The 26,093-nt window shown below is 40.1% G+C and overlaps 1 protein-coding gene across 1 annotated transcript in view; it reads right to left on the minus strand.

Moving 5' to 3' along the window:
• Positions 1 to 9,878: 9,878 nt before the first annotated feature.
• NAMPT (nicotinamide phosphoribosyltransferase) overlaps positions 9,879 to 26,093 on the minus strand; it is a 39,553-nt gene continuing 23,338 nt past the window's right edge. Inside the window, exons 4-11 of the mRNA XM_068400900.1 lie at positions 25,076 to 25,204; positions 24,436 to 24,594; positions 23,940 to 24,076; positions 21,664 to 21,889; positions 20,348 to 20,467; positions 14,841 to 14,981; positions 14,555 to 14,689; positions 9,879 to 12,824 (exon numbers count right to left, since the gene is read on the minus strand). Of these exons, the coding sequence (XP_068257001.1) occupies positions 12,711 to 12,824; positions 14,555 to 14,689; positions 14,841 to 14,981; positions 20,348 to 20,467; positions 21,664 to 21,889; positions 23,940 to 24,076; positions 24,436 to 24,594; positions 25,076 to 25,204 (1,161 nt within the window). The 3' untranslated portion in view covers positions 9,879 to 12,710. The remainder of the gene's footprint in view (positions 12,825 to 14,554; positions 14,690 to 14,840; positions 14,982 to 20,347; positions 20,468 to 21,663; positions 21,890 to 23,939; positions 24,077 to 24,435; positions 24,595 to 25,075; positions 25,205 to 26,093) is intronic.

The raw sequence follows: 26,093 nt of genomic DNA on the forward strand, positions 1-26,093 counted from the left end.
AATTTCTAAACTTGGATGATGCCATTACTGGCTTGCCTTGAAAGGCAGGCAGACCCCAGACTCGTCCTTCTGTGGCTGCGTGACCACTATCTTCACTGAATCTGTGCGGACAGAAAACGACCTGGGTCCTCTTGTGTGTGTGACTATTTACTGCTGGTGTAACAGGGCTGGGGGCTGGCTGCCCCTCCCACTGGAGAGCAGGTAGCATAGGCTTGCCCTGGACCATCTGTATCTCAAGAAGTTGTGCTCCCCTTTAAAAATGTTCCTTGACTGTCTTTTCCTACCTCATCAGCATCGCTCACTGTTTTGTGGTGACTTTCAGCACATAAACATGGGTGAACACTACATTTGTCTCCATTTCAGAAGCTTTTAAAAGTTTCTGGAGCAAGATGTTGGCAACATAGTGTCAACTAGATTTAGGTCCCCCTCAGCTATCTTCCACCTTCCTTATCACCCAAGTATGTGGGTTTAAATTTCACAATACACCTGCAAGCTGCATAGTCATCTGCCAGTTCTGTCGGGCACTGGGTGCCTCTGACTGCCCTGACCAGCCTCACCTGGGACCTCCCCTCGCCGCCAGCCCATGGCCCAGGAGCCTCATTGCAGCTCAGCTGGAGCCCCCATCTTGTGGCTCAGCACATTTGGTCCAACACAGCCCAGGGATGGATGAGCTGCCAGGTCTGGGCTGTGCCGGGCAGGACAGTCCCCAGGGTGATGGTCCCTGCTTCTCGTGTGACTTTACCTACCTAACACACAGGTCCCACGTCTCCTCCTGGGGCTGTGTTTTCTCCAGCCAAATATTCCCAGCACATTCCTTACCTAAAGGTATTTCCTCTCGTCTTTAGGGATTGCAGCAGAAACCAGGATTTGGCTGCCAGCACTTCCTGCTCCCAGCTAAAGGGAGGAGGAGATCTAGGATGGGTCTAGATCCATGATCTAGACGTAGGGATTGAATGCACCCTCAGCAAATTTGCAGATGACATCAAGCTGGGTGGGAGTGTCGATCTGCTGGAGGGTAGGAAGGCCCTACACAGGGATCTGGACAGGTTAGATAGATGGGCCAAGACCAACGGCATGAGGTTCAACAAGAACAAGTGCTGGGTCTTACACTTTGGCCACAACAACCCCATGCAGCTCTACAGGCTGGGGGAAGAGTGGTTAGAAAGCGGCCCAGCGGAAAGAGACCTGGGGGTGCTGATCGACAGACAGCTAAACATGAGCCAGCAGTGTGCCCAGGTGGCCAAGAAGGCCAATGGCATCCTGGCCTCTATTAGGAATAGTGTAGCCAGCCGGTCTAGGGAAGTGATCGTCCCTCTGTACTCGGCACTGGTAAGGCCGCACCTTGAATACTGTGTTCAGTTCTGGGCCCTGCACTTCAAGAAAGATGTTGAGGTGTTGGAGCGAGTCCAGAGGAGGGTGACCAAGCTGGTGAAGGGTCTGGAGGGTCTGACCTACGAGGAACGGCTGAGGGAGCTGGGGTTGTTTAGCCTGGAGAAGAGGAGGCTCAGAGGTGACCTTATTGCAGTCTACAACTACCTGAAGGGAGGTTGTAGTGGAGTGGGAGTTGGCCTCTTCTCCCAGGCAACTAGCAATAGGACAAGAGGACATAGCCTCAAGCTTCACCAGGGGAGGTTCAGGTTGGACATTAGGAAGCATTTCTTTTCAGAAAGGGTCATTAGACATTGGAACGGGCTGCCCAGGGAGGTGGTGGAGTCACCATCTCTGGATGTGTTTAAGAAAAGACTGGACATGGCACTTAGTGCCATGGTCTAGTTGACAGGGTGGTGTCAGGGCAATGGTTGGACTCGATGATCCCAGAGGTCTCTTCCAACCTAATTGATTCTGTGATTCTGTGATTCTGAGATGGTCTATGACCTTTCAGTTCAGAGCACTTCACTGGCCAGTAGGGACAAAGGGAACTAAATAGGGCTAGTGTCCTTTTAACGATGGGATTGCAGGTCTGTTGGGTAAAGAAAACCATCATAATGCCATGTTAATTCCTCTAGGGCATTAGTACAGCACTGTATTGGATTTTAAAAACTTGTATAATATAGAATTACCAGGTAATTAACTATGTGGATCAAAAACTGTTTTTTTTCACTGATCTCAAAATATCGATCATTAGGAGTCACCAACAAGCACAACCACGTTTAGCAGCAATGCCAAAGGGCTGAGGGGGTCTTTTTGCCACAATTCAGTTTGTTCATCAGTGAACTAGACAATGACATAAAACTTCTGCTGGTAAAGCCTGTGGAAGTCATAAATTGGAGGGTAATAAAGAGGGACAAAGACAGGTTACTGTTACACAAACCTTACTTGCCTGGTCACAGTCCCATGACAGCCACTGACAGGTAGCTAAATACCAACTTACACAACCGCAGAGACAGACACGCAGACTGTCTTGGCAAGCAATAATTCAGAGACAGATTTAGAAGTAATCATAGATGATCATTTCAGCATAAGCTGCCAGTCAGGTGGTAGCTGAAAAGGCTGCTTACACAACCCTTTCACGTATAAAACGAAGCTATCAGGAAGAAATAGGGCAAGGATCCCTGTATGCAGAGTTTGTGAAAGATCAGAGCCCATGAAAGATCACTGTTAGAATGCCATTAGTCTTTATGGACATTTCCTTCAGTAGATAGAGTATATACACATCTATATACATGTGTCTGTTCATATATAGCTAGATTGCCTGTTTGTGTCTGTAAAATATATACAGTCAGTGTATGTAAAAGACCAATTGCCAGTGCTCACTTCATGCCCAGCAAATATGCCAGAGGCACCTCAGTAGCTTCAATATAACCTCGTTTCAGGTATAGAGATGACCAGGTCTATATATCCATTTTTTTCAGGACATGATGCATGTCCACAGAGCCTTATACAGGGGTTTAAAATAAATGGCTCTTTACTGAGGCAGTGTAAGATAGATATTTAGACAAAATAATCAACACGGCTACACGCATTTTCTAGCCTCAGTTTCCCAAGTACTCTGGAGTCTGGTTTAACACAGAATCCCTTGTTGAATACATGAACTTTTTTAGAGTCTGTCCTGGTTTCGGCTGGGACAGTTAATTTTCTTCCTAGTGGCTGGTGTAATGCTGTGGTTTGGATTTAGGATGAGAAGGATGCTGATAACCCCCTGATGTTTCAGTTGTTGCCCAGCAGTGCTTACACCGAGTCAAGGACTCTTCAGCTGCTCGCACTGCCCTGCCAGCAAGGAGGCCGGGGGGACACAAGAAGCTGGGAGGGGACACAGCTGAGACAGCTGACCCCAGCTGACCACAGGGATGGTCCATGCCCTGTGACTTCATGCTGAACCTGCTGAACAATAAAACTGGGGGGAGTTGGCTGGGGGGCAGCGGTGGCTGCTCAGGGACTGGCTGGGCATCGGTCAGCGGGTGCTGAGCAATTGCATTGTGCATCACTCGTTTTGTACATTCTTTTATTACTATTATTATTTTCCTTTTCTGTCCTATTAACCTGTCTTTATCTCAACCCACAAGTTTTATCTTTTTTCCGATTGTCTCCCCCATCCCACTGGTGGGGAGCGAGCGAAGGGCTGTGTGGTGTTTAGCTGCCTGCCGGGTTAAGCCACAACAGAGTCCAAGGAGGAGCACTGTGCAAACGAGGTTCTCTCTGCCTCTAGTTCAGATCAAATTCCTTGTGAAGTGGCTGGTGAGGCTGTCTGGTTTACAACGTCCAGCTTTCCTGCTTGTGCGAGTCCTTGAGAAGCATCACTGGGTAACAAGCCTCCCAGAAGCTGGTCCGTCACTTACTAAGTGTCCCTCTTCAGTTCAAACCTGAAGAACAGATTTGTCCTAATGGCTGCCGTTGTTCTTATCCCAAGGTACTCCACTGAAATAGGCGACTGTCAACATATGAATAAAACTGCAAAATCTTGTTAGCATTGCTGTGCCGTTCACCACTGAGAACTGTATTGCAACATGGCAAAGACAGCAGGAGAACAAGGATCCATTTCACAAATTCCCTGAGTCGTCTGGAGTCAGATTTTCCAAATTTTTAAAATACTTCTGATCTTGCGGACAAAGGCATATAAAAAGCAGGGGGCTGGATGCTGAAGATGGACAAACTTGGCTTTGAAATTGCAGTGGTAGGAATGAATTTAAGGTCCTGGGAAAGACTCCACATGACATGTGCAAGAGAAAGTCACTTTCTCTGAAGTCCTTTGAAGGAGTCAATGGGTGTGTGGATAAGGGAGACCCTTTTAATATAACCTTCTTTAATCTCAAAAAGGCATTTAACAAGGTTTCTAATCATGTCTTGAAAGAAGCTAAGAAGTTTTGAGACATGAGGGGAGGTCCTCACATGGATACTATGCTGATCAAAGGATAGAAAACTTAGTAGGAAAAATACTCATCTTTCACAGAGAGTGTGAAACTCCAGTTAGTGTGAAACTCCAGTTAGTGATCTGTGCTGGAACTCATGCTGCTCAACATGTTATTAAACAATCTAGAGAAGGATGAGTAAGTAAGTGACAGTTTGCTGGAGGTGCTGAGTAAGATGGGAGCTGATTGTGAAGAATTGCAAAAGGGCCTTATGAAACACAATGACTGCAAATTAAAATGCGAGATGAAATTCAGCATAAACATAAACTGATCTGTACAGGAAAAAATAATCCTCACCTCACGCATGGGATGATGTGTTATGATTCATCTACTACCACTTAAATAGAAAATACTCAGGTTATAAAAAAAAACAGCCTCATAAAATTGTCAGTACAAAGCTCAATAGCACTAAAAACAAACCAACCCACCAACCCCCAGGCAATTCAAATGTTAAGAAAGAACAGGGACTGTAATGCAGAGCTTTACCCCATTGCAGGAAAATTACTCATGGCTGCTTGGTGACAGTGGTGCTTTCCACATTCCATGTGCTTTCAGAGAGTATCATAGAATCATAGAATGGTTTGGGTTGGAAGGGACCTTAAAGATCATAGAGTTCCAACCCCCTTGCCATGGGCAGGGACACCTTCCACTAGACCAGGTTGCTCGAAGCCCCATCCAACCTGACCTTGAACACTTCCAATGATGGGGCATTCACAACTTCTCTGGGCAACCTGGTCCAGTACTTCACCACCATCATTATAAAAAGTTTCTTCCTTATATCCAATTTTGGTAGTATCTGCTCAGCTGAGAACCTCGTCTTATGAATACAGAGAAGAGCAGAGTATTCCCCCAGGAACGCACAGCTCTATGTATGACTGCTCTCGTTTGGGTTGATCTCCACCTTCATGCTTTTGCACTGAAGCCGAATTCTTCAATTAAAGCTATCTATTTCCATGGGAAATAGATATCTAATCTATATCTACCCTCTTTCAGTTTAAAACCATTCCCCCTCATCCTGTCACTACATGCCCTTTTAAAAAGCCCCTCTCCTGCTTTCCTGTAGGCCCCCTTCAGGTACTGGAAGGCTGCTATGAGGTCTCCCCAGAGCCCTCTCTTCTCCAGGCTGAACAGCCCCAGCTCTCTCAGCCTGTCTTCATAGGAGAGGTGTTCCAGCCTCTGATCATTTTCGTGGCCCTCCTCTGGATTCGCTCCAACAGCTCCATGTCCTTCTTATGTTGGGGGCCCCAGAGCTGGACACAGCACTGCAGGTGGGGTCTCACAAGAGCGGAGCAGAGGCGCAGAATCCCCTTCCTTGACCTGCTGGCCATGCTGCTTTTGATGCAGCCCAGGATACGGTTGGCTTTCTGGGCTGCAAGCACACATTGCTGGCTCATGTTGAGCTTCTCATCAACCATCACCCCCGAGTTCTTCTCCTCAGGGCTGCTCACAATCCACTGTCCGCCCAGCCTGTATTTGTGCTTGGGATTGCCCCGACCCATGTGCAGGACCTTGCACTTGGCCTTGTAGTGGATAAAGAAATTAGTTCAAAGAGAACCAGAGGCAGCCTTAGCCAACACGCGTCTCAACACCCTTGCCTTTGCTGCAGTGTTATAACAACCATGTCAGTGACAGCATTTGTGTCTGATCAATTGACTCGGGAAGGAATTATTATTTACAGTCATACACAACCAGCAAAGTCATTCCCTCTTCTCACGCTGGTTTGCTGCACACTACATGTTCAATAACCATATGGGTTCTTGTCTCAAAACGCCTTTGGGCAGGATCCCGTTGTAACATGGAAGAAATTAACGAAACTCTGTCCAGGTCTTGCCTAACCTAGTATGGGCTGTAAAAGATAGACCAGGGATAGAACATGTACATGCTTTCTTACAACAAAACAGCCATGGGAATAGTCTCCATGGCTGTAAGCAGAACTGGAGCTGAACTAGGCTCACCAAATCCAACAAAAATGCTTTTTTAACACCAGGGTTCAGGATGTCAGCAGGACATGTTGCTATTTCGTATAGCGCTGGACTTTCTCAGCAGACACAAGACCCAGCATCGTGGTCTCTATATACTTGAGTGCTTTGTCCTGCTATGCTGCGTGCCAGCACAGTCTCTCTGTCTATGGGATTAACTGTGTGTAAACCGTGTGGAATCTGTCTGAGGCTGGTGAGTCAAGAAGCACCTGCAGAAACCAAGCTAAAGTGTTTGATATTCAGCCATGTTCTATCACTTACTATAAACATTCGAAGTGTATGTTCCAGTATATGGCTTTTATAAGGAAATCAATTTTTAAGGCAACAGATTCTTAGTTTTGCCAGATTCTCACGTGTCTATTAACATTTTCATGGTCACAACTCAGGACACGAAAGGCAGCAAAGGAACAGCTATCTCTTTTGGTTTTAGCGTGTGAATCTATTTGCTTTTGTCTGAAAGTGCAAAGATTGCAAAACCTTGTACAGAGGTGAAATCTTCCTTTTTATCTTCTGCAGATTTATAGTTGCAATAAAAGCAAATGATGGTCTTCAAGCAACAGTGCTGGAGGTAAAGCTGCAAAGCCCACAGCGTGTGGGAAGAACAGCAGCTTTAATGAAGTTTGTCACCGGCATTTGGCTTCACAAGTAGCTACAAGCCTTGAAAAATGGATTAAGGTTAGACTGGGGCACATCAAGAGACACACTGCTTTGTTATCACAGGGACAGGGCAACACTCTGTTTTGGTTGAACAGCCTCAATGTTTTCACAGCAGATTATAGGATAGACTTGAACCTGCTCAGCTGAGACAGAAATCATGGGAAGGCACCCTCACCGGTGGGAGATTAGTTGTCATGCTCTGACCTTTCTGGGACTTACAGACATATCTCTGCCCAAAGCCATTTCACCCAGAGATTATCCACTTAAATTGCTGGGGTATGTCATCCTTCCGACACGTCCAACAACGAGACGCAATTCCTTATGCTTAAAATAGGGTAGCATCTTCTGGAATAGGGAAAACTCTCTTGAAAGGGAAGATCACTCCAACCCTTGTTCTTTACATTCAGAAAGCTGAGGAAAATGCATCCCAAATGCTCTGAGAAAACAGCTTTTTTCTTCTCCCTTTTGTGGGAAAGGGAAGGAAGTTTGAGGCTGATGTTTGCTTTACCTTAGAAAATATAAGGCTCAGAGTCCATACAGTTGGTCTGACATGTGTATTACTTTTATGAATCTTTTGGTGATATGAATACTCAGTCATTATAAAATAATTTTCCTCATCTCCTTTCATATAAAAGAGCTGGTGTGAAAGCTTTAAATAGCTACACTAATAACCTAAACTAGTGACAAAGAAGTAAAAATGTCCAGCCCTCAGATCCTTCCATGCATTCTTTAACTACCCACTCAAATTTCTTAAGTACTGTAATTATAGAAAATTCTGAAGCCATTTTCAATAATTTATAATTACCTGGCCACATACAGTATGTTTACTTGACACAAGCATAGGGAAAACCACCAAGAATTGGATCTTCAAATCTCATAGACCAATATGAATTAATGAAGCATAAGAAAATGTAAATAGTTACATATACAAATAAATTAGAGTGTGCTTGTGTAAATATACCCAGTGATTGAGAAACAGCTTGCACTGATTTACATACAATCTAAATTGCTGGAAATAAAGGAGTTATAGAACCCCAATTTTCTGATTTTTTGCCTCAAAGGTAAACAAACAATAAACTTGCCCTTCTACTTCAACAAGTTGTATTAAGAGGGAAGTAAAAACATTGCTGGAGGCATGCTGGCTCCCTATCCGTCCTTAAGAGACCTCTCTGCTCCAGCCAGGAGCAGGACAGGAGACTGCAATTCTGATTCCAGGAAACCTCTCCATAAATTCAAAATTCTAGAAATTCTATTCAAAAAGCAGCTAGGAGTACTCAGATGAAGATTAGTAAGGAACTGATGTGGAACAAGATGTGTTACTTGAGAAGAATCCTGCTCACTTCACTCTCATAGCTGTTGAATTGCTCTGGGTTATGTTACAGCAGAAATCAGGGTACCTTTCAACAAAATACTGTGCCACAGGAAAACACTTTTTGGAAATGCCCTACCGCCAAGTGCTTTTCATCCCTTACCATGAATTAAAACCAAACATCTTTAGATAACTGTGAAGGATGTTTTAAAATCTCTAACAAGGTCAGCTGTGCTACTATCAGTAAAACAGGGAAAAAATGAACATAACATCCATGGCAGACAACCGTGATTTCAGCAAGTGTGACTTTACAGAGCATCTTTAATCTCAGTATTTCCTTATTTCTGATCAGCAGGTTATTTAGAAGGCACACAGCTCTGCACATAAGGTGCCTCTATCCACCAGGCTTAAGACAAGAGGATTATCTTTCACTGAAGTGTGTACAAATTTCACAGAGCAGGTGTGCACCTACAGGACCCTGATGGGGCTGTCATGCACAGAGAGAGACTCAAACTTACATTACCAGGTAGAGATGCAATTACCATTGCTCAAATGCATCCTCATTTCCTGCCTTCAGCAGCTCAGCACAGATACATTTTATTTATTACAGTAGGATTAGAGAACATCAGAAGAGATACATTTGTGAGTCCCTTGCCTTCTCCTGCACAGTCTGAGGACTGGGATTTCCCTGCAGACGCCTTTGCGGGATGAGCTGGAAGCCCACTAATACACACTCACCATTAAGAACCATTTTTACCTTGCGCAAAGGCTGATTAGAGTGAGAAAAGCTGCAGGGTTGTAGCTGGAGGTTTTTACCAGCGTGGAAAGGAGGAAGAGGCTTGCCTACCACTGAAGCTGTGCACGTTCACTGTAAAGATAACGTAACAGAGACTTTAAATTCAAGTGCTAAGAGGCCATTATTGTAAGCTACAGGAGCCCCTTTTCACACTAGAGTATGACTTGAAGGGACCAGCAACAAACGATGGCAAATAATCTTTACACTGTGCCTTATACACCCACACTAACAGTGTCTGTGTTTGTCAGGTACCCCCTGCAATTTAAAGTTATGTAGGAGATGTAACTGGAAGAAGTTACACTTTTGAAAACCCTGTCCAAAGGGACATGAGATGTTCTCTCTGTTGAAATGCTGACATTTTTTGACAGATACTGAAGTGAACCGAAGGTTGCGACATCTTTGGTTAATTTGCTTTTAAACAAGCACTTTTAGTAGCTTTAGAGGTAAAACTTAAATAATGAATCCTTATTTGAGAAAGGATTATGTGAAATATCAATAGAATTGAATAGAGTTATCCTCTAAGTGCTTCATTTTTAAGCACAAACACACAAGATGCTGAAGCACAGATGTGCTCACACCCTGAAAAAGACCCCCTCCTCTCCTCTAGAACTGAGCTGACTGTAAATTCAATCACTTAACCACAAAGAGCATGCAAACCAGCTGAGCAGCTCCCCTCCTGAGAGGCCTGTAAGGACAGCCCAGCTCTGCTCCGGTCTGTGTTTGGCAACAAAGAGCACAGGAGTAAAAGCCGATGCCCAACATCGCAACTTTAAGACACAGTCAAATGGCTATTATTTTCACTGCCAGAACTAAACTTTATTTCCATGTGTATTACATACTGGTAGTTGATGTCATGTACATTAAAATTACTTTAACAGAGGATTTAAGTGAGGAATTGTTTATTCTTCACTAAACAGGTTAAGAAGGAATGTAAAAACCTATAAGAAAAAACTGTTTAAACTTTGTTTTGATTTTGGCAAACCAAACAGTTAAGTACTCTTCTGTTCTCTCCTCAGATCTTTCAAAGTACCAAAAAAGCATCTTTTCATAATCATGCAGCTCAAGAAAAAAAATAAGTCTTATAAAATCCATTTCTTATGCTAAATATGGTTACAAATAAGAGTATAAACACAAAACTCCCAATTCCTATTTTTTAAATACAAATACTGTATTATATTATGAAATGGGGGTAATTAAAATATATCAATGACTACAAATCTAGTAATTTAAAGCAAACTTAAACATGCTGTTTGCTTTCATGTGGAAGAATTAGGATATCGTATGGTTCAAGCACTGCAGTAATTTCTGTCAACTCCTTGATGCCTAGAATGTCAAACCGCCAAACACAGAGAGACATGTATTCAGGTCTGAATAGCACCAGGTGGTCTTCTTTTTCTTTTTTTTTTTTTTTTTCCTTTTAAAGATATTAACATTTAATAAAATGAGTGACGTGACAACTTTCTGAAAGTGACATGCGCAAGTAGACAATTTGCTTCAAGTCTCCAACTAATAAGCTAGACGTTTTAGACAATACTGAACAATTACTAATGTATTTCATGGTACACAAGAAAACAGTGCTTCCACAGTATATCCTCAGTTCTCAAGTACAAAAATATCAGTTATGGGTAGTCAATAGTTATCAAAATTTTTATTGGTACAGAATGAAAGCAGCATTTACTTTATTGTTTTTTAAACCATACATCATAAAATTCCCTAGTACACATGTGGAGGAGTGAAATAGGCTCTATACTATTTACCTGCTACTGATCTAGGTCCAGATTTAAAATCTTTCCTGGCCAAATACAAACAATATCATTAACAGCAAAGGGAAGGCAGCTCCTCAGTGTGAAAGGTCAGCATTTGGAGTCTTACTAAAGCACTATTTTTGAAACAATACATCACTTAAATGTATAATTACACACACTACAAGTGGAAACAAGTTTTTATTAACAAGAACTATTGAGACTGGGCGTAAATGTCTAAACCACAAACTCCGGAAACATTACGGGTGCTTTGATGTGGCCCTTTTTGGTGAGAGAATAAGAACAATGAAGTATGGCTTTTCAATCTTCCTTTAAAAGCATGTTTTATAAAATTTTGTAGGCTTAAATTATTTTAGAGGACCCCTAACATTTTTCTGTAACATCATTTACTAATTAGAAGCATTAATTACATCAGTATACTAAGACATTGGCTGATAGCTGATCACCAGTATAACACAGGAGCCATTTGCTTTTTGCTGTTGCTTTTTGTTTTTAAGTAAGGGAGGTACTTTTCTAGTGAGAGCCATACTACAGTACTATCAAACATTTCAGAGGTTACTACATAGCTTCTCAAATAAAATCCTCAACAGTTTTGTTTTCCAGCAGATATTCAAAAATCAAGCATATGCAGAGAGCAAATACAATCAAGTGCAGACAGTTCAAAAGTCTCTCTCAAATCTTGTTTTACAGTTACCCTCTGCAAAATAAAAGCCCTTCCTCGCCCCAATGAGACGCGGCGAGAAGGGGAAACAGGTCTGCCATTCATGTAGGAGTTTGGCTAGCATAAAGTTTTATTAAAGTTGTTAACAAAAATAGTTAAACATTTTTACAATTTAACATCCAGTCTGACAAAAGGCAAATCAATGAAAAAAATACAAAAAAGTAAAAAAGTGCACTACCCAGTCCAGTATTTTGCTTTAAAGTCATGTCACTTACAGTATATGAAAAATAAACCCAGAAGTGTAATTACTTTAAAATACACCGCTTCCATATTTCAGTATTTTACACATATATTCTATAGTGGAAGAGGAGATCTCTTAAAAACTTTAGTCTTAAAATATTGAGGTGCATATGCCAAGTGGGATACACTTGGCAAATTAAGTTGCAGTAGAGAATCCTTTCAAATTTGGCATTTCATTCACATGCCTTACCGTGCCAGCAAGGTCTGTAGTACCTAAACCTTCTAGTAAGAACAGTAATTTTCTTTAATGCAGATTTACTAATAGAGACAACTACAAGAAATGGTGAGGTCAGCAATTCTATGGGATCTGAAGGAGATACGAGTCCTGCTTTAGTCATCAAACGGTACAATGTCACAACAAACTTTAAGGCCATGTTTTATTTGCTGATTAATGGACAAAAGGCAATGGATTTCCCCCCCACCCCAAATATTTTCTTGAAAGTCTGTGCTCATAAAAATCATGAAAAGTTGGAAAGACTTAATTATTGAAACTTTAAATATATTTTACACAGTCTTGTTTGTACAAAAATACAAGTTAAATATAAACATAAAGCAATCATGACAATTTTATGTAAATCCATTTTGTGATATTCTGTTATATATAAAAAAGTTTCTCAGCTCTGTCTCATTTGTGAAAAGATCAATACCAGATTGAATCACTACTGGCAAAGGGCCCTAAAAAGCACACTTTAGGATTAAATATGTTTTACAATGTAAGTACCATTTCCTGATTTCATCTTTTCTAAAGGCTGGAAAAAGATAGGGCAGTATGTCCATAAACCAACAAATAATTTGGCTACAATGTCATAGAACACAAACACACAAATCTGTACAATAAACCCAGTAGTTATGCAGTACGTTCTTGTTACACACACATGGACACAGACATGGAATGAAACTTAGTGAGACGCCGTTTCTAGTTCACTGTTCTTCAGGCTGGCATTTTGTCTTACTTCATCAAATGAATATGACTTCATTACCTTTCCGTTCTTAAATACCGTATGAAGAAGATCCTGCAAGAAACACCACTGTTTTAGCAAGAGAGATTTGGCAAATGAACAAACAACATAAGTTACACAAACTCAAAAGCGAGCACTCAAATCAAGCCTGGTAAGACCAGGGCTTTATACTGTCAAGATACTAAATCTTTACAGCTTCTTCTGACACCTTTCACTAATGGTTAGATAGAAGAAAGGATCTAGGCCATCCTGTGCACATGCAGAAGCTTTGTGCTGAGTTGTCTACATCTGGCCAAATCCAAATACACACATGCTAAATATACCTTGCTAAAGCAGCCAGTAAGAAAGGTGACACTCAACCAATTAAATACAATTAAATTACAGAGGTTTAAATGAAATCTTTATTTCCTCTAGAGCAACTATGAAAAAAAAAAAAACCCTAAAAAAAATTTTCTTCACAGTGCTCTTTACACATATATTTTGTAAAACAGTGTATCAAGAAGTGCTCGCAAACAGCACAGTGAAAGGGCAATAAGCACAGCTTTGTACTGAAAAGTGAGCACAAAAGCAGTGCTGAGCAGTTGCTAAGCTTGATGACGTATTGCAAGGACCTGTGGCTTTAGGGAAATGGGCCCACAAAAGAGTATATTTCTGTGTCATTTCCCAGGGAGCCCCAGCACCTGTACTGCACAAATAACCCCCTCTAATATCCCAGGACAGAAAATTGCTTAATGAATTATTTCACCTGTCAAAAATGAAGGAATTGTATGTTGCGTAACTTCAAAGCCACAGTCTTATGATTTTTTGAAGAGATTTCTCACCATTAGGTCCCTCCTTCTCTACACACACATATATATATATATATATATATGAATGTTCAAACATATATACATGCATATGTGTATATATAACTTTGAAAGTCTTTTTTCTTAGATCTTTGCTTCTAGAGCACATTATCTACAGTGTATATAACACACTGTCTTGAAATTTCCGAGATCTCAGTTTTATGCTTACTGTTGCATAAAACTATGCCTAGTAGAACCCCTCTGCCTAACAGCACGGAGATGTGCTTCTGTGTACCAGAAAACTCAAGAAACGTCCAGCTTCTAATGGCTGAAGTGCAACTTGATAACTTGTTTTCAATCCTCTTAATTCAGGAAGAGACTCAACATGCAGTTGCTTGCACACTGAAAACGTAAGAGATATCAAACTGAAAGCCTGAGATGGGCATAAACTCTGTGCTTATTTTAGTGAAATAGCATTTCATTTTGCAATTGTACAGAATTAACAGGGAAACTGAATTCCTGGTTTAAATGTACATCTTTGAAAATTGGGCAACTACTCCACATACACAGCATTAACACCTGAAGGAACTATTTTAAAATCTCAATGGGGAAGTAGAAACAAGTTTTAGTTACGTCTGTCCCTCTCCCACCTCCAACTCAGGTCACTACTCAAATTGTGCAATATAGCCCATACAAAACTACTTGGCTAGCATGTATTCTGCAACATTGAGACATTAGCTTTGGGAAAAAGCAGCAATGTTCTCTTGCTTCTGAAGACAAACAAAATAGAAAGATGTCTGATTGTAAAGCCTGAACATTCTACTGGCATTCTAACATTCTGCTGTTACTGAATTTGGCACTGGGGACACTTCTGAGATAATAAGATGGGAGCTGAACAAAAGGTCTATCAAAAAAGAATTCTGAAATAAAGTTATAACCTGCCTTTTCTCAGTCTGTTTTTGCATGAAGAATAATGTAATACATTTTGAAAATTCATACCTGTCCATACTCTTCAAAATCTCCCTTGCCTTCTTCAAGCGTCACATAATCTCCAGCCGGTGTCCTGTGCAATGACAGTCGTCCTTTCTTTGACCTTTTGTTCGGATCTGCAACCGGATCCTTGAAGACATTTACCTAAAATGAGAAGAGTATTTTTTTAAAAGGAAGGGGCTTTCTGGGGCTTGTGTACCTAATGCAGATGGTGGTAATGGGAAACGTCAAACAGGTTTTCAAGTGGGGAGGCCTCTATTGAAAACATAATGGTAGAAGTAGTATAAAGACATACCCCAAGACCGTTGGTCACCACATAACTGCATTTGAAGGAACAGTTTAAGAGATCTCTGGTTAGTTTCTGCAACAAAGCTCCACCAGATCCAAAGGCAATATTCTCAATACTCCATTTATTCTTCTTCATTCCCTCCACAATCTAATAAGAAAAAAAAAATTATGACGGAGCATACTTTTAGGCCATACCATTTTTCCATAAAAATATTATACTACTTAAACAAGATGCTTTTACAGACAATTAACCAACTAACATTCAGTTTCCAGGAGATATATGTAACGATTCTGTCAATACTTGGCACGCTCTTTGCATTTTTATTTGTGATTAGAGCATGGCATAATTATAGAAAGTTTTTCCTGTAAAACTATTATCATGCCAGCATGTATACTTCCCAAACCAGGGTAGCACAGTAATGCAATGCCCAGACAATCAGAGCTCTGAAGAAAACAAAAGACTTCACGGGAATATTCCAGAGTCTTCTGATTTCTCAGAATTATGAGAAGACCTCAAAGCACAGCATGTATCCTGAAACAAAGCAGTCGTCTCACTCATCAACTCCAGAAAGTTATTACCCACTTTGACCAATGACTTCAACAGAGCAGTTCTCCTGAAAATCACATTGACTAGAATTAGATCAGCAATTTCAGATGGGAAATGGAAATACATAAAGCTGCTCAAAAAGTTTGCTTTGCCACCTTCTCAGGCAGGTACAGATCAACGTGAACTGCCCTGCTATCAACAATCAAGTTAAAACTTACTGCATCATTCCCCCCTACTCTCATTCTATCCAGACAAACATGACATCCTCTAGCCTGGAGTAATGGGTGCTAGTTTAGTCATGCTCATAAATGGCCAAGATTTCTTTCCCTGACCTGTTACCCTTATAACAGCCTGAAATGATGGTTATAGCCCCAATAAGAGAGTGTTTGAACTCCTGTCTCTGAAGCATTTTACTAAGAGAAGTGGGTGAGAAAACTTCAGAGTGGGTCAAATAGCAAAATCCCATCCATCCAGAAAAAAGGAAGGTGAGAAGCAGAATGGAAGGACACAATCTACGGGGAACAGTGCAGAGTTTCAAAAATCAACATTGTCAGAAATCTGGTAATCTTTTGTGCAGTCTCAGCCTCCTGCATTAAAAAGAAATGCCACAGTAACACTGAACAGGACTGTTTCAGAAGCTACTGGTGTCAAGCCACATTTTTTAAGGGACAGTTAAGGCAAAATTAAAGTTTCATAAGAAAAAAAAAAAAAAAAGAGACAATTCCAACTTCAGATAGTGGCAAATGGGTAGCTAATGTAAACAAAAGAGCATACTAGTATTTTGTTTATCCATTTAGTCACATGCAGTCTGTCTCTTCACAGGTACTCTCAGAGTCCGAATGCCTGACAGATGCCAGCCAACAGGAGAGGTGAGGGCAGAGCCATAACCTTTTGAGGGTATGCTCTGAACACCTTCCCACTACACTTTTAGCAGAGATTTCCCTAGTAGAGATCTCATCAGTGAGTTTCCATCATTCTAATGGTACCAGCTTAGCCTCATCCAAGAAGCCAAGTGAAACAAATCTCAGGCCCTACCACCATAACTTTCCCTTAAGGGAACCCTTTGGAAGCTTTGTATCCTGAACAAACACCCCCTCAACATGTGACAATCCTGTGGATTTCAGCAGTAGTCATCATATCCTTTCAGAGAGTGACTGTGCACAAAAGGACATCTGTATTTTCCAGGTTCTCCTGGAAGCAGTTAAAAGGGGTACCCAGGGAGCATAAAGGATTGTAATGAATGAAATTCTCCCTTAAGCATCTCAGAAGTAACTGAAGGCAACAAAAGAAAGTAAGAAAAGGGATTTCGTATACCCTCCTCTTAAGCATAAGGTCCAAGAGTATCATAAGAAACCAGACTTGACGGGGCCTGGATGTGGACTCTGCTTATCAACACTGTCTTTTGAAAAGGCAAACATAGGTAAACTCCACCTGGACTCTGATCAAGTTCTGTCCAGACGCTGACCAAGCCTGAAGCCATGTGAACTGTTGGCCAAGCCTGAGCCAATGCATTCTACCCCTTTCCTTATCGAGTTTTATAGATCAGGTCTGACATTGAACTCACTTGAACATGCCTGCAAGACGTAGCACAAACTACCTGGTATAAACAACATGCTACAAAGGCACGTGATGCTTAGATTTCACATTCATTGATACTTGTAGGTTAACAGATGCTAGTACAAGCACAGCCTAGCTGGGCCATGGCCACTTAACCTTCTTGCCTGGGTGAGAAGAAATGTGAACCCCCTTTCAGCTAATGTTCCTGCTCTCATTTACAGATGGTTTGTTCATCTTGTGCCACATGGACAACTCCTCACTTACCCTGGGTGAAGAACTGGCTTCTACCTTTCCACTCGCTCCCAAGGGATTTCCTTACTCAGACTGATCTTTGGCTGATGGGGGGTGGAAGGGAAGGGAAATTGAGACTAAGTTGACAGACAGCTTTGACTCTACCAGTGACCTGCAGCAGAGGCCCAGGTAACAGCTTCCTTCGTTATAGGGAAGAGATGGCAAACAGCAGCAGTAATAGGGAAGAAAAGGGGGAGATCTAAAACAACTGAAGCCTCCCCCAAAGGAAAACAACACAGAAGAATTTCTTATCTCACACTTTCAAACCTATACAGGGAGAACAGTTCAGGTATCAAGGTTTTGACCAGCTTCCTCTGACCATTATGAGCATGATTAATGTATCAACTGTGACTCCAGATTAGAGGATTTTCTTTATATAAAAGCTTACAGACATCTGGAAATTGAATGTTCAAAGAAAATCCTTTGAAAGTGTAGTATATTGTGGAGTTAGCAGATTGGAATGATTTTAAAAAGTGAAAATGCTAGAAGAAAGTCAGAAAAGGTTCCTTACCTGTTCTACCAGCATCCCCTATTAAAACAAAGAATTTTAAAATCCAGTTTATACTCTGAGTTGTTTTCTATATTGTTGATTCAGCTAGTTTGGATAGTTAAATGAGACTGATTGGTCACTAATCATTCTAGATTCTCCTATTGTACCCATTACCTTTCATCTGATCCATAACAATAAAACATTCCTAGAATCTAAGACTGATAAGGAGTAATTAGAATAATCACTTGCATAGGCTGTAAGAGGGGGAAAAAAGATGGCCACAACAATACATTCATATTTGTTCGTGCAAACTCCCTTTTGAAAAGGATGAATTATATTTCAGGGTTAGGCTGGTTTTTTTTTTTGGTTTTTTTTTGTTTTGTTTTGTTTTGTTTTGTTGGGTTGGTTTGGTTTGGTTTGTATGGGTTTTTTGTTGTGGTTTTTTTTTGTTTGTTTGTTTGTTTTTAATGGCAAGCTATTAGCCAGTCTTCCAGAAATCAGCATGGTAATCTTGGTTTTGCTGACATAAGAGGATCAAGAGATCCATGAAATTTAAACATGAGTAAAATTAGGCTGCAAGATCATGGTCTTTTTGCTCCAACACAACTTGCTCCCGTCAAAGGAGAAATGTCTCTTTCCTTCCTGCCTGCTTCTCCCAGCTCCAGAAAACAGTTCATTTTCTCTCCTGTATTGTGCTGGTGAGTACTGAGCCCTTTTTGGGCCAATTTAATTAATTAAACCACAAAACTGATCACTTTTAGCTGAGTTAGTTTGCTGCTACATGTGTGGGCTAAATTAGTTTAATGACCAGTGGTTCAATGACCAAAGCTGACATGAGGTGCGCAGCAAGACTGGAGAGTCAGGAAGAGATGAGGAGGTGGGCACTAGCAGCCGTGAGTTACATCTGCTCTGTAAGTCTTGTGGAACTGGATCTTCAACTCTCTCCTACTACGTATTACAGGTGGACTTTTCCTCATAATCAGTTACAGTTTGATGAGGAAAATATGTAAACAGGCAGATCATCTGAACAATGATTTGCTCCTTCTGCCTCTTATCCTCTTGCATTAGCTGCTGGAATTATTTTTCTGCTCTATTTAGAACTTGGAGAGCAGTGCATTTTTTCCTCTAATGTAAAGATTTTTAAATACTAGTTTTAAAATATTTTGATTACAATCAATGCTGTATGAGCATCCTTGAATTTTGTCCAGTATAACTTACAGACAGCAACCTTTGAGTTCCTTGCAAGAAAGAATTAATAGTCTAGTTTCTCTCCTTCCACGACTCATGAAAATGTCAACCACAACATACTTTGCCTAACACAGGCATCAGTCCTGTTAAATGCTTGCTGGGAGCAAGCAGAAGTTTATTAAAAAAAAAGTCTCTTCCCTTAGTACCTAATGATAAGACTTTCTTTCCAGCTATTAATCTCTCATGCTCGTGTTCTGTTAAGCACATTAACACAATTGTATATTCTCAAAAAGCCACATGGGACAAAAAAACAAGGTAAAATAAAATTTGCTTTACAGGCTATTGGAGGAGGAACAAGACTGTAGTGTGTGACTGCACTACAGGTGGCATATCAGTATTAAAGGATCTGAGTGACAAATTCGAGTTCTGTTGCTGAGGTTCACATTACGTGCCCACATTAGATAAGCAGATCGTTTCAGACTAACTAAAAAACAAGCCTGGTGTGTCTCTTACTCCTAATTTTGAGGAGCAGCAAAAGTCAACTTTGTTAAGAAGAATCTAAGGATGTGTCAATCCAGAAAGCTAAGACAAGCATCAATAAAATCAAGTAAAATTAATCTTAAATTTATTCAACTTATTTCTGGTTTTGAACTCTTAATGAAGCTGAAGATGAATGATCCAGGACAAACCTGATAAAGTCAAGTCCTCCTCCTTTTACATGCCCCTCGTCACCTGTAGTTACTGCAGTCTGGACCTTTATAACCACATTATATTACCTACTATTTCCATCTAGTCAATAGTGGTAAGTTTATAACTAGTTTGAAGCATGCAGCATCTACTAAATAACCAATTTTTGTCTTGATGAAATTGCACTTTTGACTCAGACTACAGTTTAGCCTGTTATATGTATTTTCTGGGCTTTCAACAATCCTTATTCCACTAGTTGCCAAATGTATGAACTGGCCTCCCTTACCCTTGTTTTTTAAGTCCCCTTCAAAACCACACCTTCAAAATTTGAGTGCAAGCACACTTTAGATGGTACGTAACTAATGAGGCCAAACCAGTTAATTACTACTATTGCTGTAGCACAGCAATCATGCAGTGTGCTTTAGATATCAATGAAAGAACCAAACACTGCCAGATTTTGATCTGAATTAGACTTGACAAGCAGGATGAAAGCAAACAAAAGGAGAGACAGTGGGAGGAGAAGGGTTACAACAGAGGGATTAGGAAATGCCTTTTAGGTTTTTTTATGCATCTTAATAATTTCCTGTGGAGCTTTAATGAATTTGTTTTACACATTAGGCTATCACTGCCAGTGTCTGGAATGAAGGGCAGGGTGGAATCAGCAGAGAAGCTGCAATATCTGACTAGTCATAACAGAGTCCAGATTAAATATCAACACTGCCAGTGTCACCCTGACACGAGCAGGATCTCCTACCTCTTGCAATGTGTTGATATCCACACCATCCCCTTGAATAACTCTGAGATATGGTGGCAGCAACTTGTAGCCTTTTGAATTCTCTGTAATGGGAAACTTCTTTCCTAAGATCTCCAAGACCTATTGAAAAGAGAAGGGAGACAGTTCAAAATAAAAATAAAACCCTGCCATTCCAATAAAGAAACACAATTTTCACATTTGAGTTGTGTTCTGAAAAAAAAAAAAATAAAAAAAAATCCATAAATATACTCACATATCCTGCTCTAAATCTATCCACATAGGCACACAAACAAAAAGCATGGCAGCCATTGTGGTGAAAGCCATTAGGTTAAAGCAGTCACAGACCATACGGCCTTTATGAACTTGTACCCAAGAGCTAATCAGAACCATTCTCCCCTCCTTTCTCTCTTTGCTTGCTGCGAGTTTTTGCTATTAAATGTGTCAACTGAAGATCCTGCTCTTCTTTGGGCCTCCCTTAAGATGGTGGATGAGGCTTTCAGTTTTCTGTGATTTTGTTAGCCATCAAGAATTAAAATGAAACACTTCACTTTGGAGTTTTTCATATCAGCTTTGAAAAAGATTATTCAAAGTTCCTATTTGTGATATGTCACTTGTCCCAAAGGAAAAAAAAAGCGTTAAAGCTGTATGGATCTAATTTGATAGAGTACCAACATAACTAAAATCTCCCCTACTTCCTTATTAAAACAGTGCTGACAGCTACTTAAATTCAGAGGTATCAACAGCTTTTATTATAGAACTGCAACAATCATTATGCTCTTTAAAGAGCTACAAGGCAAGAAGCATTTTTCAACTTGGAGGTCGTGTGCCACTAACTTAAATGCACATCTTACAAAAGGGAAAAGAGTACTAAATTTGTATTTGTAGCATAAACCACTGAATTACATTAATACAGGACACCAAGACACCTAAACTTGATGGTAAGACACCTTATTGGCCTGGCATTTATTAATGCCCAAGTTGTTTCCCATTTTATTTGTTATTAAGTGATGAAAGTCCTCTCTTTACAGAATCATTCCAGCATCATTAGACCAGCAAAACTGGCAGCAGTTGTAAAAGCTTCAAGAATGGGTTTGATGAAAAAGATTAAACTATTCAAACTGCAAAAGAGTTTCCATATCTATATCGAGATGAGGTAAATGTTTACATTTTTAGTAAGTCCAAATCATCCAGCATCAACTATATACTATGCATACCAAGTCAGAGCATTATGTTTCCTATCTTTGTTAGCCAGTCGTTACAAAACAAACAATTTCCCTTCCCAATCTTGTACACAAATTAGTTCAAGAAAGGATTACCTTTAAAACAGTGTCAAGGGGATTCCCAGAATCCGGTCTAATAATAAGTGGTGCCTCTGGACTTCGGGCTTCAATTATATGCCTTAAGTCATCACCCCATATTTTTTCACAAGCGTTGTAAATGTCGTAGCTATCACTAACCACAGATACAGGCACTGAAGAAAACTGTGTCACTATGTGTGCAAAAGCATCTTTTTCGTGATCTTTCCCCCAAGCCGTTATGGTACTGTAAAGTCAATGGAAAAATCCATATTAGAGCAGCATTTAGATGTTAAATCCCACATTCTGTATTTCCTACCAGTAACAGTTCAAGATAACAGTAGGCAATACAATTACAAGACAGCATAAACTATGTGCTTATCAGCTCTGTGTTGCATGGATAGTAAACATATTATATACTAAATAAACAGCATCCTGGATTCATCTTTGGTGTCTCAGACAAACACTTGACACATGAAACTTCTTTCACATTTAAATGCGATTTTATTTATTTATTTAACATTTGTGAGAGAGTTTCTCTTTTAAATCTGAAATTCAAGTCTGTTAAGGAACTACAGATGCAAGAACAGAACATCTGCTCTGGCAACCCCAGACTACAAAATGGGAAGTAGAGAACGAGCAGCATATGTTAGAAAAATCTTAGAAGAAAACACAATTTATTTTCTTTTTTAATAGCTATTTAAAACCATTATGCTCACTCATACAAACATTCTTCTAAAGGAACCTCAGGGCATTACCCTTGGCACAAGGGTACAGGCAAGCACATAAACCAGAGTTGCTAAGAGAGGTAATAAGTTATTGAATGCCAGTTGATCTGCAGTGGCTGTCCTGTACATGGCTGTCACAAACCAGCTGGCATAACTAACACTGGTAACTTGTGTGTGAACACCTGAAAATGCTCTCATGCAAAGCATAGGTGTGCAGCAAGAGCTAGCGGGCATTGAATTTTTACCATAAAATGCTAGCATTAACTTCTGGGTGGACAAGCCCCAGATCACAGTAGTGAAGAGGCAAAACAAAATTTGTTTCAGAGAGGTTGGGGCAGTCCGAGGACCAACCCTGGTGGCATGCCAGAGGCAAGCACCACACTCACAACACAACCTCACATTGGAGGTTGTAGAACAGTAGAAAAAAAATCTGGAAAAATTCAGGTCTCTTGCATGAGACCCTTTTTGTGTGTTACCCTGGAAAAGGTGACTGCAGTCTGCATTTGGCAATGCAAACTTTAACTAGGACAGTTTACGCTGTCTGCTCTCATACCACCACTTCAATATGCTGTGCAAAAGACACTTGCTTGTTCTTTGACTCCATGTGTTTGCCTTCATTACAAAGAATTTTACAGTTGCTTGGTCCATCATTTTTGGATTTAACTGCAGTATTAAGCTAAGCTAAGAGAAGACACTTCAGAAAAAATTCACCACTTTTACTGAACAAGCAGCTGTTCTAGAACAGCACTACAGCAACGGTCCAGAAAGTTATATGAAACAGCGTTCATTCAAAGGTGATAACCACCCTATTAGCACTATTCATGTAAGCCTTTCCATCGTCCGTCTTGCAATTCTAAGTGAAAATATTCACTATTCAAAAGCACTAGATTCTGTACTCTGTACAAAAAAAAGCAACTGCTTATTTCAGTATGCAGACATGCAAGTGAAATCCAAGGATCTGCATTGACTCCTGACCTCGTACAGGATTCGGATATAAAAAAATGAGACCTCTTCATCTCAAATGCCTGTTAGAGACCCGTTCCTTACTCTCAAAAACTCATTCACAATTCTTAGTGAGAGATCAAGGATTTACCATTGGCTGAATTAGCTGTGCTGATGGGAAGCTTTAGAGCAACTGCCTCTTCTGCAAGGAGAACATGATCTGGGAGAGTCCAGAATTGCAGCTTACATGGTTTTTCATTTTATGATCTTGTGTTTAAACCAAAATTTAAAGTTCACAACATGAATACTCAATATCTACTTTTACCTGTAAGCCTTCAAGTCCATTCTAAAAAGAATAATCCAAATTTACTTACACATTGATAAGAAGGTTATACTTAAAAACATTTAAAACACATTTACAGTTAAGAACAACCATGTCACTGTTGTGTCCCTCAAACATACAGAGGCATCAGTATTGAACTTCAGCTTCAACAGCTGGATCAGTTATGGCTAATACCGTATGATATAAGGGAAACAGCTTAATATTTCTTATCCATCTTTGTATCCAGAAAAAAATACATTTTGTTAAGCTATTTTTAAAAAGGCTTTAATAGCCCAATATCTTACCTGTGTTCAGCAGCTGGAACAGAATATCCTGGAACCGGATCTTTTGTACCGTAGTACTTTTTAATTAATGCAATTCCTGCTACAGTGTCTGTTCCTTTGAAGTTCACCAAATGAGCTGAAGCTCCTATTCCCGCAGTCTGAAAAAGATGCAACTTCCAGTTGCCATGCTAAATATAGAAGCCTAAACCCAGTCACCGCCTAGCACAAGTTTGTAACAGCAAAACTCTGGCTCAGTTCCCGTTTCACCAATAACTCTTTGTGTATTTACACAGGAAAGACAGCTTCTACATCGAAAAAAGCTCTCCCAGTCTAGTGCTCACAGTTCAGACACATACCCACCCCCAACATTCCCCCGCCACGTAAGTCCAAACACAGTGCTCTATGCAGTCACAATTTCACTGCTGAACAGGGACACCACTGTTAACAGATACACTCTACAATCCTTTATAGTTAAAGAACAATTAGACTTCTCAAATCATTAGACAAGTAGTCTTACCTCTTGTGAAGAAACTCCTCTGTAGCCAAAGTCATGCAGTTTATACTCCAGTCCTTCTAAGCTGCCAGAAGTCTCTAGCAAGTATTTGGCCAAAATCTTTTTCTGCTCTCTAGAGTTTGTAGCCACTGTGATTGGATACCATGACTGCACAAGAATAGTCTAAAACAAAACCCATCACATTGTTAGGTGTATGTTTGCTTAGGACTTAAAAATACCCACTTGGCATTCAATCAGGCACAAAAAGGTCTATTTATTTTCATCACCATTCAGAAAGTACCGATGCCTTCAACAGTTTGCTTTAGGGATAAAGTAACTAGCCTTTATAATATCTTTATAAGGTAGGCCAGGTATTGACCATCTCAAGAGTTATCACTCTCAAGCTACAGACACACAATTCCCCCCATCCTCCTTTCCTTGAAGATAAAAGTACTGTCGTGAATTTCCTGTAAACTTATTACAATCTCTTGCCAGGTAGGGGGAAAAAGGTCTGAGTAAGGGCACTAAAAAAAGAATCCAGGCTTATTTAAAGCAGAAAATGAAAGCTGCCAGAGAGTCTCCTTAAACTAATAAGGGATTCAGCCTTTAATTTAAGTGCATTAATATTTACTTAGAAAAAACATGTTAATGCTCCCAAACTGACCTCAATCCAATTTGTGAGCCAGTAGCACTCTGGATCTGTGTTTTCTACTGTGAAAAGAACATTTCCTCTGGGAATTACAGAGCCCTCAGGAACAGCCTTTATTTCTATAGGAAGATGGCCATCATATTTCTGTGTAAGAAACAGTAATATTATTAGACAAGAGGAAAAATTAGGACCTACCTCTCTTTTATTTGACCACAACAGATAAAAGTCAGGCTATGAGTTTACTGATAAAGCTTTCTTCTTCTTCTTCTTTTCTTTCAACCCTAGAAATAATTTGGTTTGTTTGCACACCCACCAGCCCAAATAAATAAAAAAATTCATTTCTCAAAAAAGGAATAAAATCCTGTAATCCAAAAAACAGTGTCTCTATCAAACCAAAAGATGGTTATCAGTTGTATTCTTTGTGCAAATTGAGTCAGGCAGGCTTAAATATCTATAAAAACACACAGCTTCTACCCACAGAACAAGAAATATTTGCTACTCAGTTTTCTTCAGTGCTTTCACACAAAGTAAGCTAAAAAAGTTTAGCTATTATCTAGGCCTTTAAAAAAAACCTCTAGTTTTGCTTAGTATAGATGTGTGCTTTGTTAATTTATTAGAACAGGATCCATTTAATATCTATTTTAAATAATATTTTATCATCTCAGTTATTCACTAAACATGAAATCTAGTCTTGAAGTGTCATTCTTTTGTGAAATTCAGTCTTTTATCCCCAAAGGACTAAGCATTGTGTGAAACAGGCCTTTTGAAAAAGAGTAAGTTGCAAACAGCAACTCTGAAAGAGTAATTATAACTTTCTGAAAGAGCTTTGCAAGCTAAACTGATAAGACTTAAAATGTTTTGCATATTAATATTTCTTGACAGAAAGCTTCTCTTGAGACATTCTTTAGAGGCAAAAAAAAAAAAAGCATCAATTCAGAGAAATTATACAGATTCATAAGTATCATAGAATCATAGAATGTTAGGGGTTGGAAGGGACCTCTGGAGATCATCGAGTCCAACCCCCCTGCCAGAG

The sequence above is a fragment of the Nyctibius grandis genome, chromosome 5 (genome assembly GCF_013368605.1).
Source record: "Nyctibius grandis isolate bNycGra1 chromosome 5, bNycGra1.pri, whole genome shotgun sequence".
NCBI classification, from domain to species: Eukaryota; Metazoa; Chordata; class Aves; order Nyctibiiformes; family Nyctibiidae; genus Nyctibius; species Nyctibius grandis.